At 49.5% G+C, this 20,288-nt stretch overlaps 1 protein-coding gene across 1 annotated transcript in view; it reads left to right on the top strand.

Annotated features, from left to right (window-relative positions):
- LOC123754088 (sodium/mannose cotransporter SLC5A10) overlaps positions 1-18,541 on the top strand; it is a 233,970-nt gene extending 215,429 nt beyond the window's left edge. The window contains exon 15 of the mRNA XM_045736248.2: positions 4,823-18,541. Coding sequence (XP_045592204.1) covers positions 4,823-5,038 — 216 coding nt within the window. The 3' untranslated portion in view covers positions 5,039-18,541. The remainder of the gene's footprint in view (positions 1-4,822) is intronic.
- The last annotated feature ends 1,747 nt before the right edge of the window (positions 18,542-20,288 follow it).

The raw sequence follows: 20,288 nt of genomic DNA, 5'->3' as shown, positions 1-20,288 counted from the left end.
ATGCGGTCCTTGCCTCTTTAGGGCTAGTCACTTTGGGTGACTCATCTGCTGAACTCTCTGGGTTTGGCTCTCTCCTGGCTGTTTACGTTTGGGAGGTGTCCAACATTCTGGCGGATGGTGTGTCTCAGTTCATTTCCTTGTCCACGGAATGGACAGTTGATGCTGACTCATTTATAATTGGCTCTGCCAGACATACGGGCTCCTGGAGGTGGACCTTATTATGTCGGCATGGTCGAGATATCACTCGAATTATGTGACGCCCTTTCCTGACAGCAAGGCCATCGGGGGTCAATGCCTTCAGGCTGGACTGGTCAAGGTGGGGTTACCTGTACCTCTTCCCCTCCTGGTTTCACTGTTGCTCCAGGTCCTGGATCACTTGGAGATTTACCAAGGAAGAGTAGTCCTGTTGGCCCATTGGTGGCCGCCAGATAGGGTTTGTTTTTGGGTGCCTACCTTTCTGGGTACCTGACCCAATCAATGGCAGACATAGAATGCTTCCAACCACACAGGGGTTTCTATGGGTCCAACCAGCAGACCCCCTTCTTGTCTGCTTTTCCGCATCGTTCCTCATCTTTTCTGCTTTTTTCGGCATCGTTGGTTGTGGAGGATTTGGGCGCCTGTGGGCATTTGACTTCGGTCTTACATATATTTTCCCCTCTCAAGCTATCTTCTGCCTGGCTTGAGGAGGATGTGAAAGCGTTGAGTGATGGGCTTTTGTCTGGGATGCTGACTTCGGCAGCTAGGGCATCGGCTGCACTGTTGAAGCTCTTTGCGCCCATCCTGAAGGAGGCGGTGTCTCTGTTTTTTGCTTCTCGCCTTGCGTGCCATCAGGCTGTGCTCTCCCTCTCTTTGGAATTCGCTTGGGCCCTGGCTCTTAGGTTTTCGTCTCCATTTTGTCCGTTGTTGTTTGCAGAGGCTGTGGTCTCGCAGTTTCTGCAAGCGACTTCATCTAGTTGCCGTTCTATGTTGGATTTGTTGGTTCTCTGGGACGGTCATTCTTGGCCATCTCAGAGGGGTCGAGCCAGAGTTCAGGGTTTCGCTGGTCGAGGTGGGCCATTGGTGCCAGTTTCTGAGCCGACGTTGCCTTTGGTGCCGGCGTCGTCTGGTTGATGCTGTGATTGCCTTGTTCGACGTATGGTTTCTCGTAAAGGGCGTCGGCCCTTTCACAGTTCACCCCATTGAAGGGGTGATGGGGGGAAGGCTCACTCTGTTTGCCCACGCTTGGTTCCAAACTTTGTGGGCCTTTCGGTCGTGTCCTCCGGCCTGCGGTGGTGTTGGGCGGCTCGTCCTCCTTTCGGGGGTTCGAGGCTAACAGGGCAGGCTGCTTCCCCTGTGCTTCATCAAGTATCTTGAAGTAGGTGCGCTTGGGTGTGGTCGAAATGACCCCGTCCCTCAGGTGGGTTTTCCGCCTGTTTCCAGTGCTGAAACGGGACTGTGCGGATCTGAGGTTCATTCTGGACTTGTTCCGTCTGAACCCCTGGATTCCTTGCCCCCTCCTTTCGGATGACTACTCTGTCTCAGATCCGGCTTCTGTTGGAGCCAGGTGCCTGGATGGTGTCCCTGAACCTCAAGGATGCTTATTGGCATGTTCCTATTCATCCGGGGTTCAGGGACAGGTTAGGTTTCGTGGTTGGGCATCAGGCTTACCACTTTTGTTGCCTGTCTTTGGCTTGAATCTGGCATCTCGCGTTTTCACACGTCTGACCCGGGTTGTGGTGACCCGTCTGCGTCTGCTAGGGATTCGGGTTTTGGCCTAGCTCGATGACTGGCTGGTGTGGGCTCCCAGTCAGTCAGCTTGTCTGCTTGCCAGGGATATGGTTCTTTCCCAGCTCGCCAGGTTCAGGTTCCTGGCGAACTGGAGGAAGTCCCATCTGGTTCCATCCCAGGTTCAGACCTGGTTGGGTCTTGTTTGGGATTCTTGGACCGCTTCCTTGTCTCTCTGTCCAGAGGCGTTGGTGCGGCTGCGGTCTCGCCGTTGGCTGTTTCTGAGGTGGTCCCGGGTCACTCGGTGGTTACTCGAGCGGTTGTGTGGGAGTCTGAACTTCGCCGTGCTGGTCTACTCGCTAGGAGACCCTGGCAACCTTGACTTCGGCATCTGTTTTGGTTTCTTCGGGGACACCCCTTGCGCCTCTCTCATGATCATTGGGTTCGTCCTCCGGGGGCCTTGTGTCAGTTGCTGCATTGCCGGCTTCCTCTTCGGGGACGCACCTTCTGCCTCTCTCGCGATCATTGGGTTCGTCTTCTGGGGGCCTTGTGTCAGTTGCTGCGTTGCCGGCTTTCTCTTCGGGGTTTTCGGGGTTCGGTGCCTTGGTGCCTTCCCAAACCTTCACTCGATGTGTTCACGGAGGCATCGTCGTGAACAATGCGGTGGGGCTTTATGACCAGTGCTCACCAGGCCGGTCAGGGACGGTGGAGTCCATCCTTCCGTCGAGCTCACAGCACGGTTCGGGCATTCGCGGCAGTCTGATTTGCGCTTCGGAGGGCTCGGGTCGCTCAGAGATCGCCTATCCGGCTCCATTCGGACTGTTTTCCTGCGGTTCATTGCCTGAACAGCAGGGGTTCTCTTCTGTCCTTGCCTCTTTGAGGGTTGGTCCCTTCGAGTGGCTCATCTGCTGGATTCTTGGGGTTTGGCTCTCCGTGCGGTTCATATCCAGGGAGTGTCCAACGTCCTGGTGGATGGCCTGTCTCGCTTCATTTCCCTCTCCATGGAATGGACGGTCGATGACGACTTGTTTCATTGGATCTGCCAGACGTATGGAGTTCCAGATGTGGACCTCTTCGTTTCGGCGCGGTCTCGGTGTCTCCCAGTTTATGTGACGCCCCTCCCCGACTGCGAGGCATTTGCAGTGGATGCCTTTCGGCAGGACTGATCGAGGTGGGGTTACCTGTACCTCTTTTCTTGTGCTGTTTGCTCGGTGTCCAAACCCGGGGTGTTTTCCATGGCTCCGCCTTTTTCAGCAGGGGAGCTTCGCCTTTTTCAGCAGCCTCATACCGGACCAGTTCAGTACGGGGCTGGTTCAACCTTTTCCTCTGCTCTTCGCCTTAGGTCTTTTTGTCGCTGGTGTATCACCATTTCTATAGTGATCAGGTGGCTTCATTGATGGTGTCCCACCTGAGAGCTTCGTCTTGGTGGCAGTATGAAGTTTCCTGGCGTTCTTTTCGCTATTTTCTTGCTCTTCATAAGTTGTCTTCTCTTTCGGATCAGGTTGCCTTGTCCTTTCTTTCTTGGCCTTTTTTCAGGACCGTCATTTGATGCCTAATACTGTCGCCTTGTATCGTGCGGCACTGGTGGAGCCGCTCCAGCTTGCGTTCTGGGTGGATGTCACATCCGCCCCATTCCGTAAGCTTTCTCTTGCTATGTTTCACTTCTAGCCTGCTCATGCGCCGTCTGAGCCATCCTGGTCCTTGGACAGGGTGCTCTCTTAACTTTCCTCTCCTCGGTTTGTGGTGGCCCCTTCGGTCCATGATTTTTCCAAAGCCTTGTTTTTGTTGGCATTGGCCTCTGGGGGTCGGGTAGTGGAGCTTCATGCTCTCCTCCGGCGCAGGGGTTTCTGCTCTTTTGGTCCTGGGGGTAGGTTTGTACGTTTGCAGCCTTCTCTGTCTTTTCTGGCGAAGAACAAGTTGGCTGCTTTCCGGAGGGGTCCTTGGGTCATTGATGCTTGGTTGGTTCGGCCGGGGGTTCATCATGTGTTGTGTCCAGTTGCGGCTCTTCGCCATTACCTTCTCGCCTCGGCTGGGGTAGTTGGGATGCACTTTGGGTTGATCCGGTTTCCCTCGTTCCCTGTTCTAGGGCTCGGGTCTCCCAGGTCATCCTGGGAGACCCGAGTCTAGCTAGCCTGCAGTCTAGCGAGCTTGCGGTCTATCCTCGCGCCCATGACGTTCGGAAGTTTGTAGCTTTGGCTGCCGTATTCGGTAACATGTCCTGGGCTCGTATTTGGGTGTATGGATTTTGGAGATCGAACAAGGTTCTGGCCACCCGTTATTTGGTGAACGTGCCTGCTCCTGGGCATTCTTGTGTTGCTTTAGGTCGCAGGTCTCAACTTTGCATTGAGGAGTTTGTGGCAGCCGCCTCCCAGGTAAGTCCCTATATTCCTTTTTTTTGGGTATGTAGCTCCAGGGAGCCGTAGGGGCTCCCCACAGAAAACCAGCATTGAATGTAATGAAACGCTTTTTTCTGGGTGAGCCTCAGAGGCTCCCTGGCAACCCTCCTTCCCACCGGTTGGCATTATTTTCGTGTTGGTTGAAGCTTAGCTTCTGAACTGGTGCTAGGCAGCCGGCGCGGTGAGGTCCGGGCCCCTCCCCTCCCCTCCCCTCTTGGGGAAGGAGGGCTGCATGGACAAGTGGTGCAGCAGTAAAGTGTGATACTTGCTTGTTTGCTTGTTTCCTTGGGGATTGTAGGGAGTTTCTACCTCTGTTCGTTTTTTTTTTTGTTTTAGTTTCTTACCATGTGGGGTTTGTTTTGTTATGCCTACCTATCTGGGTGCCTAACCCCGGTCGAAGGCAGATAAGGAAAATCCTCAACCACAAGGGGAGTTTTCCAGGGCCATTGCTCCTTGAAACTTCTCTGAAGGGGCCAGGTTCTGACGCTGGTCCCTGGTAGGTCTGAACTTCTTAGCTAATGTCCCGGTCTAATATAACATACATTAGCCTGATAAGCTCCAGGGAGCCTTTGGGGCTCACCCAGAAAATGGCGTTTTATTACATTCAACGATGGATTTTTTGCTTTGACCTCATGAGATAGTTAGTGTTTTATATTGACATACTGTATAGCTAATTTTGATGCTGGTGTATTGTATTAAAATGACTTATTTTTTTCATGCAGCAACAAGAAGTGGCCATGAACGAACACATCGCCCAGCTGACCAACCTACACCAAGAAAATTGGGAGAACTATCTACTCAATATTATGCTGGTGGCCATCATCATTCTTACATTGGTCTTCTATACATACTTTTCCATTAACCCTTTCACTACAGAAGAAATTTATGAAATTCAACGTAACAAACTCCATGAGTTAGGCTATGACAATATATTTTAACAATTAAAACTATTTATTTTTCATGTAAAACGGCTTCTGTCAGGAGAAATACAGTACGATTTGCTAGCATCACTTTTTGAGATGACAGATCAGCATCACTTGCCAAGATGACATTGGACCATCATCACTGGTGGAGATGACTGTGGACCATCATCACTGGTGGAGATGACTGTGGACCATCATCACTGGTGGAGATGACTGTGGACCATCATCACTGGTGGAGATGACTGTGGACCATCATCACTGGTGGAGATGACTGTGGACCATCATCACTGGTGGAGATGACTGTGGACCATCATCACTGGTGGAGATGACTGTGGCCCATCATCACTGGTAGAGACGACTGTGGACCATCATCACTGGTGGAGATGACTGTGGACCATCATCACTGGTAGAGACGACTGTGGACCATCATCACTGGTGGAGATGACTGTGGACCATCATCACTGGTGGAGATGACTGTGGACCATCATCACTGGTGGAGATGACTGTGGACCATCATCACTGGTGGAGACGACTGTGGACCATCATCACTGGTAGAGACGACTGTGGACCATCATCACTGGTGGAGACAACTGTGGACCATCATCACTGGCGGAGACAACTGTGGACCATCATCACTGGTGGAGACGACTGTGGACCATCATCACTGGTGGAGATGACTGTGGACCATCATCACTGGTGGAGATGACTGTGGACCATCATCACTGGTGGAGATGACTGTGGACCATCATCACTGGTGGAGACAACTGTGGACCATCATCACTGGCGGAGACAACTGTGGACCATCATCACTGGTGGAGATGACTGTGGACCATCATCACTGGTGGAGATGACTGTGGACCATCATCACTGGTGGAGACAACTGTGGACCATCATCACTGGCGGAGATGACTGTGGACCATCATCACTGGTGGAGATGACTGTGGACCAGCCTATCACTTCTTACTGGAATATAGCATGGTCTACCATATTTAATATACTAAAGATCTTTAACGGATGATCAAATATATATTTGTCTTTTAATGTATACTCAATATGACAAATGAATTTAGTGGATAGTTTATTTGTCAATATATTTTAACATTCAGAAGCATTCCATGGATAATAAATGATGTTTTACCAGGTGACAAACACACTTAATATAAATATTATTTTTGTATTTATTCTTCATCTGGACGAGTTACTTAAAAATGCATATTGTACAGTATATATTAATATGGACACAGACGTTTAAGCATATGTGTGATAAACAATAGGAAATTTCATAATAGTTTCCCATCAAAATAAGTGTTATCTGCAGCCCATCCTCTAGCGTTGTCACAACATTACACAAATGATGTACTAAATTGCTTGAACCTAACTGCTAGTGTTAGAAAATAGGCCATCATGTTTTGGCCGTAGGGAATTGATGTCAAACGCGTGACTTACCATTAGAGAGATCAGGTGGTTGTCGGAGCCCATTTTATTAGTAGTGTAAAGTGCATGTCATTCTGTTATTATGATCCGTAGAATGTTTGTCATGTTTGTCGATGTATTCTTGTGTAGGCTGTTATACACAAATATTGATCACTTGATAAAACTGTGATAGATAGCTTTTCTGGGGGGAGCCCTTTTGGCTCCCCGGAGCTATCCAGGCTGATATGTATATCCCTAAACTTTGACATCATTCAGTGTGAATAGAGTTCTAGGCCTACCGGGGACCACGATCCAGAACCTAGTCCCTTCCAGAGGCACGAGGAGCAATGGCCTATAGAATTGCACATGGGAGTTGGAGAATTCTATATCTGCTATCGACCGGGGACAGGCACCCAGAAAGGTAATCGCCCCAAAACAAACTCCTATTCTGGTGAAAACGACAAAAATAAACAAATGAGTGGACAGAACTCCCCAAATGTAAATGAGCAAATGAGCATGATGTCACCCGAGCCGTGCCGAATGTCTGCGCAACTCCCCCCTCCCCGGGAGGGGGAAGACAGAGCCCAAGACCCCCGTGCTGGCAATCCACCCTGCAGTTCTTCGACTGATGTGATTGTGGCATGGTCGTTTGGCTCCAGCTCCAGACTCTTTGTGTTGTGCTGTGCCTTGGGTCCAATACTGCTCTTACAGAGGCATGCAAGCTGGGAGTAATATTCACAGGTACTCGGGCTGCAAGTACATAGGGTTCCCTTCCCTGATGCCCTGTAAGTACCGCCCTTGGGGTATGGGGTTATCTTCCACGAGTTACCTTGGGGTCTACCTCTGTTGGTCTTTTGCTGCTCGGCGATTAAATGCTCCGAGTGTTTTGGGGGGTTTCTGCCCTTGTTTACCTTGGGATAAGTGGTAGTTTTTGCACTGGTAGGGGGGGAGGGGTTCTGCGCAGCTAGTTTTCACCTATAACAGGCTGGCTCTGTTCCTAATGGGTATGTTGTCCTCTTGCGAGGTTTTTCTTTCCTTTTCCTTTCCTGTTTCTTTTTGCCTGCTGTGGGGGGGGGGGGTCTGCCTTGGTGTCTCTTCCCCCAGTTATATTAGGTTTTGACCTTCTGTTTTTGGTGGTACCCCCTGCTTCGCCCTCGTGAGTGGACACGTCCCAGGGATTCAGCTTTAGCAGTTTATTTGGTAGCATTGGGCACTGGTTAGCAGTACCTTGCCTGGGCTTACTCTTAGCGATACCAGTCTAAGGGCCCTAGAAAACCACGCGGGGGCACACAGGGCCCTATGGATGGACCCCTGGGTCCCCTCTCGCCTTGTGCGAGTTTGAGGGTTGCTCTGTCCCCATGTCTTAGGATGATAATGATAGTTTTTGCCTCCGTCATGCTGCCTGTTGGGTCGGTGACACCTTCGACCTGGAGTCCTGTGAGCATTGTTGCTTGTTTGTGACTCAATTCACCCAATCTACTGATGACATTATTCAGGTGCAGGCAGCTCACGCATTGCAGGCTAGGTTTAGGTTGCTGCAACGTGCTAGGTAGGTTGCTTCCCTGGATGCCCCAAGGCTGTCCCGCTGCTTTGCTTATAGGGACCCGGACTTGGGGGTGTTGGTCGCTTCGGTCTTGGTTCAGTCCGCGCCCCCTCGTTCTTCCCCTGCTGTGGTTCATTCTGTCCCCCCCCCCCTTTCCCATCTTCTGGCTCTCAAGCATCTGAGGGCTTCGGGGTTGGGGCAGGATTTAGAGGTTTTTGAGACTCGGGCGGTTTTGGGGGTTGTCCCCTTCCGGGTAGGTGACGGAGGTATTTGAGTCGATTCCTCCAGCCGTAGCACTGGGGTCTGACCAGTGGGCCCCCTCTCTGCCTGCTTTTTTGGCCGCCCCGGCTTTTTCTTGTGGGGCCAGGGCTTTGGAGGATGACTCGCCCCCAGGGCCTGATGTGGAGGTTCCTGGGGTTGGGGAGGAGCTGACTTGGGGGTCTTGGGCCCCCGTTGGACCCCGCCTGGGTTTCCCGACCCTCAGAGGGGGCTTACTGTTACAAGGAGTGGGTTTCCTTTGCCCCTTCCCCTTTCGGTATAGATGTTACTTCTGCACCATTTCGCAAGCTGTCTCGTGCATTGTTTCACCTCCGGCCTGGTCATATGCTGCCTGAGCCGTCCTGATCTTTGGATAGAGTTCTCTCCTATCTCTCTTCTCCTCAGTTTGTTGTGGCCCCCTTCAATTCAGGATTGTTTTTTGAGGGCTCTTTTCATGTTGGCATTGGCCTCTGGGGGTCGGGTTGGGGAGCTTCATGCTCTCCTACGGCGCAGGGGTTTCTGCTCTTTCGGTCTTGGTGATAGGTTTGTTCGTCTGCAGCAGTCTCATTCTTTTCTAACAAGGAATGAGACTTCTGCTTTCTGGAGGGGTCCTTGGGTTGTTGATGCTTGGTTGGTCGGGTCGGGGGTGCATCGTGTGTTGTCTGATTGTGACTCTCCGCCGTTATTTGCGCGCCACGGCTTCTGTATCTGCGGATGTGCTTTGGGTTAATCCAGTTTCCCTTCTTCCCTGTTCGTGGGTATGGATCTCTTAGGACATCTGCAGGGTTATTAAGTCTAGCCTGCGGTCTATCCCTGTGCCCATGATGTTCGTAAATTTGCTGCTCTTGCTGTCGTCTTTGGTAACATGTCCTGGGCTAAAATTCGGGCATGGGGTTTTTGGTGGTTGAACAAAGTCCTGGCTGCACGCTACCTTGGTAATGTTCCTGGGCCTAATCGAGCTTGTGTCTCTCTGGGTCGGCAGCTGCAGCATGTCTCAACTTCGAGTTGAGATATGGAGAACCGACCACCTCCTGGGTAAGTCCCCTTATTTATTTTTTGTCTTTGATGAAGTAGCTCCGAGGAGCTGTAGGGGCTCCCCCCAGAAAACCAGCGTTGAATGTAATGAAACGCCATTTTCTGGGTGGGTCCTGGAGGTTCCCGGCAACCATCCCTCCTTCCGGTTGGCAGTTTTTGCATATTTTGATATCCAGCCTCAGAACTGCAGGGTGGATCACCGGCATGGGAATTCTGGGTCTCCCCCTTCCCAGGGAGGGGAGAGCTATGCAGACATGCGGCGCGGCTCGTGTGATGTCATACTTGTTTGCTCGTTTTCAATTAGGGTGTTCTGTCCACTTGTTTGTCTATTTCTGTCATTTTAATCAGAATTAAGGGGTTTGTTTTGGGGTGCTTGCCTTTCTGGGTGCCTGTCCTGGTCATTGTCAGATATAGAATGCTCCAAAATCACATGTGCATTTCTATAGGTCATTGCTCCTCGTGCCTCTCTGAGGGGGCCAGGTTCTAGCTCATTGTGCCCAGTAGGCCTAGAACTTCACCTACATTGACTGATGCCAAAGTTAGGGTATCCATATCAGCCTGGATAGCTCCGGGGAGCCTCCAAGACCCACCCAGAAAATGGCGTTTCATTACATTCATCGCTGTTTTTTTTTTTTGGGGGGGGGGGGGCACCAGGATTTTGACACAACATGACTGGAACATGTGGCACCATGACTGGGATATGTGGCACCATGACTGGGGTACATGGTACCATGACTGGGGGTATGTGGCACTATGACTGGGGCATGTGGCACTGACTGGGGCATGTGGCACTATGACTGGGGTATGTGGCACTATGACTGGGGTACGTGTCACTATGACTGGGGTACATGACACTATGACTGGGACATGTGGCACTACGGCTGGGGCATGTGGCACTACGACTGGGATATGTGGCACTAGGACTGGGACATGTGGCACTACAAGTGGGGTATGTGGCACTATGACTGGAACATGTGGCACTACAACTGGGACATGTGGCACTACAATTGGGGCATGTGGTTAAAGAACTTGTGTACAGTGGAACCTCGACTTACGAATGCCTCTACTTACGAATTTTTTGAGTTACAATCCCAATTTCATTAAAAAATTTGACACAACTTACGACCTTTGCCAAGACTAGCGACTTTGTTGATACACATATGGGTCGACGGAGCACATGGTTCCTGGTTGCACGGGGACCCCACTTCAGTTTACCAGAGCTGCCCGCTTAGTGATGATCGAGCTTAAATTCTTTGTAAAGAATTTAATTGCTTTTGTACTTTTTGTTTTTTGAACATAAAAGTAATTATTATATATCATGCCATGGGTCCCAAGAAAGTCAAAGATAAGGTTCAACCTAAGAAAATACATGTGAGGACAACCGAAGAGGAAAAATAAGAGATTATTCATAGTTTATTTATTTTATTTATATATATACAAGAAGGTACAGTGGGATTGTGAGGATACATAGCATAGTATTTACATTCTTGTAAAGCCACTAGTATGCGCAGCGTTTCGGGCAGGTCCTTAATCTGGACTGTCAAAGTAATTACCTTAGTGTAATTACCTAAGTGTAGTTACAGGATGAGAGCTACGCTCGTGGTGTCCCGTCTTCCCAGCAATCTTTGTCATATAACGCTTTGAAACTACTGACGGTCTTCCCCCCTCCCCGCTCAGCTCGTTGTTTCCGTGAGGGGGGCTTCGTGGGCGGCTGCCGGAGTGTGATGCTCCTTGGGGCAGTCCTCTGTCCTTTTCTAGCCTTGTGCTCCTGCTGCCGTCCTCTCCAATTATGCTGAGCACCTTTTCCTTTTCCTTCTGTTTCGTTTTTCTCCCCCCTCTTCTCCTATCTGCTTGCCGTTTCCTGCCGACCTTTTGCTTGTATTGGTATTTCCTTTGGACTTCTTCTGTTTTGACGCCCGGGTGCTTGAGGAGGCATACTCTTGCACCCGTAGAACTGTAGTACCCAACGTCAAGAGCGAGGGGAACCTTTTATTGTCAATCCCCCTTTCGTCACTGAACCTGATCTTGACGGATTGTCGGTTCTTAAAGTGGCGTTTGTGGGGCGTATACTCACGACGCACCCCTAGGAGGCCCCGGCATGATCTGCGATAGCTTCTTGTTGGGTGTCCTGCCTCTAATTGTGGCTCCGTGGTGGATGTGGGGGCACATTCGTGAATGAATATTTTTTCTCGTAGCGATGATGTTTACTGGTTCTACTGTTTCTCCTTTACTTTCTCAGGCTCGTGGGGTGGGCGACCAAGCCCCCGAGTCGGTCCGTGTTGGAAGACCGGGCTCTGTAGCCTCCGCTGCATTGGGCCCGACCTTGCTCCTCCTTTGGCTTCTCTGACTCCTCCCCTCGGCTCCCCTCCCTCCTCTGTGGTTGGGTCGAGCCCCAAGCCCCCAGTGGTGACTACCTCGTCCCCTGGCGCGGCTCCATCTCTAGTTGTAACTACTGCGCCTTTTAACCCCTCTCTCTCTGGGGGTTCTCATCGCCGTCCTCGTCACGGCCGCCCTCGCTCTATTCCTTCCCGTTCTGATACCTATCGAGCCTTGTTTGGACCCGCTTCGTGGACCAAATATTTTGATCTCCTTCCTTTTGATTCTGCGCCTCCTGATGATTTCTCCCTCCATCGACATCTCGTTGATTCCGTGGATGCCTCTGTTACTTTCAACCCCACTCGTCTCGGTACATGTATCGTTGCTGCTCCTTCTCAGGATGCTGCTTCTCGCTTGGCTGCCTTATCCTGCCTTGGCGAGACCCCTGTTCGGGTCTCAAAGAACGCTCAGTTGAATGCCAGTGTTGGCACTATTCTGCTCCCGCCCCATGTTGCGACCGGTGTTCGGGACCTGCACGACTGCCACGACGATATTCGACATATCCTTGCTGCCCAGGGCCATTCTATTCTCCAGGTGGACACGTTTACTCGTCCCCCTCGTGGTAGTCGCCGCCGACCCCTCCGGGTTGTGAAGATTACCTTTGATGGTAGGACCCTTCCACCCTCTGTCATTCTTGCTGGTGCCAGGTGCTCTGTCCAGGAATACATTCCTTCTCCTCGGCTCTGTAACAAGTGCTGGAGGTTTGGACATGGTGCCCTCCGCTGCTCCGGGACTGTCTCTCTCTGTCCTTTGTGTGGTGGTGAAGGTCACTCTAAGTCGGAGTGCACTTCTCCCCAGGCTCGTTGCCTCAACTGCGATGAGGCCCATCCTACCTTCTCAAGTGCGTGTGTCCATTACAAGCTTGAGGCAGCCGTCCTCAACTTGAAGCACCGGGAGCGTTTATCTTTTCCTGAGGCGAGACGCCAGGTTCGCCGGCTCCCCGGCTCCCGCCTTATGCTCATGTCTCTTATGCTCGCGTGTTGCACTCTTCCTCTCCTCGTCCTTCCCACCTTCCTCAGACTCACAACCGTGTCCGGGCCTTGGACCCTGATACGCCCACTGCCTCCTCCTCTGTTCCTTTGGGTTCTCTCCCGAAGAATCCACCTCCTGGTTCTCTGTGTATTGGTTCCCCTTCTTTCTACCCGGTCTGTCTTGTCTCCTGTGTCTTCTTCCTCGTCTCCCTCCGTTCCTCCTCCTTCCCCTCCGTCTCTTGACTCTCCCCACCGCCTGTCGGTGCGGGCTGATGTCCATCGCTCTCCAAACGGCCATCATGTGTGCTCTCATTCAGCTTCTCCTGTTGAGACACTAGAATCCGTTGCCCAGTAGCCCAGTACGTAGTTGCTGGGACACCTGTCTCTTTAAGTCAGAAGCATAAGCCTGGCACCTCTCCTTCCTCCTCCCCGGCGGGTAAGAAGGTTTTGCTTTCTTCCTCAGCCCCTACTTCTGCCTCTCTCGCTCCTTCCCCTCCCATTTCGGTGGTTGCGCCCCCTGTTCCTGCTATGGAGGTTTCTTTAGCCCCCGCTTCCCTCTCGGTTGCTGCCCTTGCGGAGGTGCACTCCTCTCTTTCTACTCCCCCTCTTATTGCTGCTGTCCTTGACTGCTCCCCTCTGTTGTCTCCTCCTCTTCCTCCTCCGGACTCCGCCCGCCCACCTCTGGTCTGTTCTCCCGCTTCCTTCCCTCCGTCTTTGCTCAGTTTACCCATGCCCCCTAACCCTGACTTTGCTGATCCTGATCCTGACCCTGATATTCTTTAACGTGCTATGTTGCTCTTTCGCCTTTGTTTCTTCCTTGTTTTCTGTTGTTGTCCTTTCTCTTCTCGTCGATGTCTATTCTTCAATGAAACGTTCGAGGTTATTACGCCATGTTCCTCGAACTCTAACTTCTGATTTCGCGGTTTTCGCCCCTTTGTGTCTGTCTCCAGGAGCCGATGCTTGGTGCTCGTCCTGGTCGTTTTCGTGGCTATTCCGTTCTCTCCCCTCCCCCCCCCAGCCGTTGCTGGGGCTCCTAATTCTTCTGCTCTCTTGATTCGCGCTGATGTTCCCTTTGTTCCTTTACTTTTTCCTTTGCCTCTCCATTGTTCTGCTGCTCGTATCTTTGTGGGGAAATGGTACACAGCTTGTTCCATTTATCTCCCCCCCTAGTGTCCCGCTTTCTCTTCCTGATTTGAAACACATCCTAGACTCCTTGCTGGAGCCTGTGCTCCTGCTGGGTGATTTCAATTGTCGTCATTCTCTTTGGGGTGATGTTCTGAAGAATACCTGAGGTCACCTTCTTAAGCCGTTTCTCCTCTCTTCTTCCCTGTCTCTTCTGAATTCTGGTGAGCCCACTCACTTGGACTCTCGGACTCGCACCCTTTCCTGTCTTGATCTTTCTCTCTGCTCTTCTTCTCTTTACTTAGATTTCACGTGGGAGGTTCTTGATGACCTCCATGGCAGTGACCATTTCCCCATCCTTGTTTATTTTTTCTCTTTTCGCCCTTCCCTCTCCTTTCGTAGGTGGCAGTTTGCTAAGGCGAGCTGGAACCTATTTACCCTCAGTGCTGCTCTCTCTGACCTCTCTCTTCTGCCTCTCCCTCGTGCTTTCCTCCTTTTTCATGACACTGTCTTCAACGCTGCCCTCCGCTCTATTCCTCGCTCTTCCTCTCGGGGTCCGTGGAAGTGTGTTCCCTGGTGGAATGCGGATTGTGCTCAGGCTGTCCGCTGTAAGCATGCAGCCTGGAAGAGGCACCGCCGTCGGCAGACGGCCGATTCTTTTCTTTTCTTTCAGAAAGCAAGTGCGGTGGCCCATAGGGCCATCCGTACGGCTAAGCGTGAATGTTGGGCATCTTATGTCTCAACAATTACGTCCGAAACTCCTCTGCCACAGATCTGGAAGCGTATACGCAAGATAGCGGGTAAGTTCGTTCCCGATGTTTCACCGGTCCTTCACCTCCGTGGTACTCTTGTGGCGGACCCGTTGTAGGTCGCTTCCGAACTGGGTTTCCACTTTTCTTCTGTTAGCTCTGGTATTCATCTTCCCCAATCTTTCCTTCTTCGTAAACCTGTCCTTGAGTCTCGTCCTTTAGATTTCTGCACTCGTCTTCAGCTTCCCTATAATGATCCCTTCTTTCTCTTTGAACTTTGTTCTGCCCTGGCCCTCTGCGGTTCTACGGCGGCGGGCTCCGATGGTATTCTTTATGAGATGCTTCGCCATCTCCCTCCGTGCATGTCTCAATATTTACTGAGTCTGTATAATCGGATCTGGGAGTCGTCATCAGTCCCTGAGGACTGGCTCGATGCCGTTGTCCTCCCTGTTCGCAAACCGGGGTCTCTGGGTACTTCCCCTAAGGACTTTCGCCCTATTGCCCTCACAAGTTGTGTCTGCAAACTCTTTGAACGTATGGTTAACATTCGTCTGATGTGGTTCCTGGAACACCATCACCTCCTCTCCCCTTCTCAATTTGGTTTCCGCAAGTGCCGCAGCACGACAGATGTCCTGGTGAACTTGGAGGTCTATATTTGTACTGCTTTTGCTGCGAAGACCTCCGTTGTTGCCGTCCTTTTTGACCTGGAAAAGGCTTACGACACCACTTGGCGATATCATATTCTATCTCAACTTCATTCTTTTGGCCTTCGTGGTCATCTCCCTCTCTTTCTCCGCAGCTTCCTCTCTCGTCGTTCCTTTCGGGTGCGCCTTGGTACCGCTCTCTCTGCCTCTTTTCAGCAATACGAAGGTGTGCCTCAGGGTAGTGTTCTGAACACTATTTTTCTGGTTGCCCTCAATGGTCTTCTTTCCTCTCTTCCTTCAGGCGTCTTCTACGCTCTCTATGTCGATGATCTTACCCTTTGATGTCAGGGTGATGATTCGCCTCTCCTTCAGCGCCGGCTTCAACTTGCAATTGATGCAGTGTCGTCGTGGGCCACCGATCATGGCTTCAAGTTCTCTACTTCTAAGACTTGTGCCATGACTTTTACTCGGAAACAGGTCGTTCTTCGTCCCTCTTTGTCACTTTATGGTCATCCCCTTGAGTAGAAAGATTCCGCGAAGCTTTTGGGGTTATTCCTTGACACTCGTTTGTCTTGGTCTTCCCATATCTCTTACCTCCGTGTTGAGTGCTCTAAGGCCCTTACCCTCCTTCGGGTCTCGTCCCATACGTCTTGGGGGGCAGATAGGCGCACTCTCCTTGCTTTACATTCCTCTCTCTCGTCCTGTCTAGGCTTGATTATGGTTGCCCTGCTTACTCGTCTGCTTCTCCTTCTACTCTTCGCCGTCTTGATGCTTTGCACCATACTGGGTTGTGCCTCAGTTCTGGTGCCTTTCGTTCGACTCCCGTCCTTAGCTTGTATGTTGACACTGGCTTCCTGTCTCTCCAGGCCCGCCATGATCGCTACTGTCTTCGCTATCTTGCGCGGTCCTTACAACATCCTTCCTCTCGCCTCTGTCGTGCTTTAAATTTTACCCCTCCTGCGGTTCCTGTTCCTCTTCACCACCTCCCTCTTTCTGTCCGGTTATCTCGCCTACAGGATTCTCTTTCCGTTCGTATTTCTAATGTTTCTCCTCGTGTTGTTCCTTCTTTGCTCCCGTGGAGAGTCCCTCTTCCGCGGTTTTGTACATCCTTGATCCGTATCACTAAAGCTTTTACCCCTCCTACGGTTCTACAACACCTTTTCCTTGAGCACTTTTCTTCTCACTCCCGCTCCGTTTCTGTCTTCACCGATGGGTCTAAGTCTGCGGTGTTGGCTACTCTGTTGTTTTTCCTGATCGCACTTATGTGTCGCTTACCTCCGGAGACTAGCATCTTTACAGTGGAGCTTTATGCTATTCTCTATGCTCTACGTCTCCTGCTTTTTCGTTGTCAGTCTTCCTTTGTAGTTGTTGACTCTCGTAGTGCCCTCATGGCTCTCGGGTCCTTTAATCTGGTTCATCCAGTAGTTGTCGAGATCCAGCATTAGCTGTTTCTTGTTCACAATAAATTTAAGTCAGTTGAGTTTTGTTGGGTTCCCAGCAATATTGGTGTGTCTTTAAATGAGCGTGCGGATGCTGCCGCCAAGGAAGCTGTCCGCTCTTGTCCCATCTCTCGTAAAGGTATTACATATTCAGACTTTTACCCCGTTATCCATTCCTCCGTCCTTACCCGTTGGCAGGCTTCTTGGTCGTCTGTTACTGGTAACAAACTACGTACTCTTAAATGTTGTGTTTCCTCGTGGCCGTCCTCCTACCACCGTAACCGGCGATGGGAAACAGCTCTGGCGAGGTTGCGTATTGGTCATACTCGCTTAACCCATGGTCACTTGATGGAGCGCCGCCCTGCTCCTTATTGTCCTAGTTGCATTGTCCCTCTTACGGTCGTGCATGTCCTTCTTGAATGTCCTGACTTCCAGGACGAGCGTGTGTCTTGCTTTCCGACTGCCCCTCGCGGTCACCTGTCCCTCAATAGAATTCTTGGTGACTCGGATACTTTTGATATCGTTCGCCTTATGCGTTTTTGTTCTCGTATTGGCATCCTTGGTGATATTTAGCGCCCTCTGATTATTCTGCGCATTTGATGGTGCTACATAGTCTTCCCGGTTTGGTGCCTTCTTTTGATAATTACTTATTACTGATTGTCTTGGCCTCCACCACCTTCTCACCTAACTTGTTCCAACCGTCAACCACTCTGCTTGCGAAAGTGAGTTTTCTTATATTTCTTCGGCATCTGTGTTTAGCTAGTTGAATGACTATGATGTCTCACTACAGACAAGTGTTAAAAAATAGGGAAAAACAAGTGTCTTTAGACAGATTCTTAGTAAGACAAGCAAACATTGAGCCATAATCAGGTCCTAGTGGTATGCAGGCAAAACATAAGAGTGAGTGAGTTCCCCAGAGAAGTCATCACTGCCTGATGTTATAATGGAAGGGGACTTTCTTTCCAAACAGTAACACCTCTCCTCCCCTCCCATCCCTCCCCTCCCCCTTCTTCACCGTCTTCCATACACCAAGTCATCAATAAAGGTAAGATATAACTTGTACATACTATAGTACAAAATATGTGTGTGTGTTATGTATGAAATGTATTTTGAAGTTAATATTTTTGGGAGTGTGGAATGGATTAATTCAGTTTACATTATTTCTTATGGGAAAATTCATTTTGAGTTACGACCCATCTCTGGGAATGGAATAAATTCGTAAATGGAGGTACCACTGTATATATAAAACAGTCACAGCATTGGACAGTGGATGATGCACATTTTACTCTGCATTACAAAATGGCTCACTACCCTAAACATGATGTCGGCCAGTTAGGTTAAGCCCATTGAATCTGGCCAGTAACTGGTTAGGTTACTCTGCAAACAGCCTCTCATTTGACAAGGCAGGCCTTTATAAACCCAACAAATTTTGTCTCCAATAATGGCACACAAGCATACTAGTTAATTTTCCCAAATTAACCTAAGGGGCCACACACTATTGGCTATGATGAGGACAGAGTCAGCAGCTTGTCAAAGGTTCCCCCCATTTGTCCCTAATGATTTTATCGAGCTGCATTTGTAATTGCACACAGTTTCAAAGCATTATGTGACAAAGAATGCTGGGAAGACGGGACACCACGAGCGTAGCTCTCATCCTGTAACTACACTTAGGTAATTACACTTAGGTAATTACAGTGTTTTGGCATATTCATCTTCAGCAGATAGTACTGCCAGTTTATAACATTTTGGATGGAAAAAGCATCTCCTGTTTTCTGTCCTACATTGTGGTTTGTTGAGCATAAAACTTTTGTTCCTTGTTTGTGTTACATCTGACCTTTTAAAGAAGTGGCCTGGATCAAATTCCTGTATTGCTCTCAGGTAGTTACTGTTGATGAGAGATCATATATTTAGAATCTTGTAATTGTTAGTGCAACATGCTTTTGCATGAAATATATATATTTGTGTTGATTTTGCTATTTGTTTGACCTACTTTAGAACTAAAGAGTTATCTGCTGCATTCATTAGACACTGTATTTGTCCTTGTATTATAATGATCAATGCACTTTTCTCTAATCCATTCAGAGTGTTGGCAACATATATTATTTTTATTTGAGAGCTGCATTTAAATGTTAAGTCAAGAGAGGTGGTATACAGTAAGGTGCTTCTTAGGTCCATGTTAACCATGTACTTGTAAGGTGTATTTGTAAGGTGTATTTGTAAAGTGTACTTGTAAAGTGTACTTGTAAAGTGCACTTGTAAGGTGTACTTGTAAAATGTATACTTATAAGGTGCACTTGTAAAATTCTTGTAACCTGTACTTGTAAGGTGTACTTGTAAGATGTTCTTGTAAAAGGTGTACTTGTAAGGTGTGTATATATATAGTAAGATTTACTTGAGGTGTACATACATGGTAGAGCATTCCGTTAAGTAAACATGCATAGTAAAATGCATTTGTTAGGAGTTCTGTGCATATACATACAATGCCTAAAGCCACTATAACGCAAAGCGTTTCGGGCATGATAAACTTAAATGACAAGCTTAATACTAATTGAGCATAATGAGTAGATGAAAACAAGAAATGAAAACATAGCTGAAAAAACAGCACAAATACAATTCTGTCGACAAACAGCGCTCATTAAAAAAACAGACATTGGTTGACAATAGAGGGGTAAGGTAGGTTACAGGGAATTTATTAGGTATAGCTTCGTTTTTATCTCGGAACTTTATGCTATTCTCTATGCTCTTCGTCTCCTGCTTTCTCGTTGTCAGTCTTCCTTTGTGGTTGTTGTTGACTCTCGTAATGCCCTCATGGCTCTCGGGTCCTTTAATCCGGTTCATCCAGTAGTTGTCGAGATCCAGCATTGGCTGTTTCTCGTTCACAGTAAATTTAAGTCGGTTGAGTTTTGTTGGGTTCCCAGCCATATTGGTGTGTCTTTAAATGAGCGTGCGGATGCTGCCGCCAAGGAAGCTGTCTGCTCTTGTCCCATCTCTCGCAAAGGCATTCCGTATTCCGACTTTTACCCGGTTATCCATCCCTCAGTCCTTACCCGTTGGCAGGCTTCTTGGTTGTCTGTTACTGGTAACAAGCTGCGTACTCTTAAATGTTGTGTTTCCTCGTGGCCGTCCTCCTTCCACCGTAACCGGCGGTGGGAAACAGCTCTGGCGAGGTTGCGTATTGGCCATACTCGCTTAACCCATGGTCACTTGATGGAGCGCCGCCCTGCTCCTTATTGTCCTAGTTGCATTGTCCCTCTTACGGTCGTGCATGTCCTTCTTGAATGTCCTGACTTCCAGGACGAGCATGTGTCTTGCTTTCCGACCGCCCCTCGCGGTCACCTGTCCCTCATAGAATTCTTGGTGACTCGGATACTTTTGATATCGTTCGCCTTATGCGTTTTTGTTCTCGTATTGGCATCCTTGGTGATATTTAGCGCCCTCTGATTATTTTGCTTATTTGATGGTGCTACATAGCCTTCCCGGTTTGGTGCCTTCTTTTGATAATTACTTACTTACTTCGTTTTTATCTTAAACTGGTTGAGAGAGGTACAGTCTTTAACATGGTTGGGAAGGTCATTCCACAATCTGGGTCCCTTGATTTGTAGAGCATTTCTAGTTTGATTAAGTCGTACTCTAGGAATATCAAAACTGTATTTTCTGATCAGGGGAAGGAAGACACCAAGCCTTGGGGGCGTAATTTTATTGACATGATAAATAA

The sequence above is a fragment of the Procambarus clarkii genome, chromosome 6, assembly GCF_040958095.1.
Source record: "Procambarus clarkii isolate CNS0578487 chromosome 6, FALCON_Pclarkii_2.0, whole genome shotgun sequence".
NCBI lineage: Eukaryota > Metazoa > Arthropoda > Malacostraca > Decapoda > Cambaridae > Procambarus > Procambarus clarkii.
Note: the sequence above shows the minus strand (reverse complement) of the source record. Positions and strands in the feature narration are given on the sequence as shown.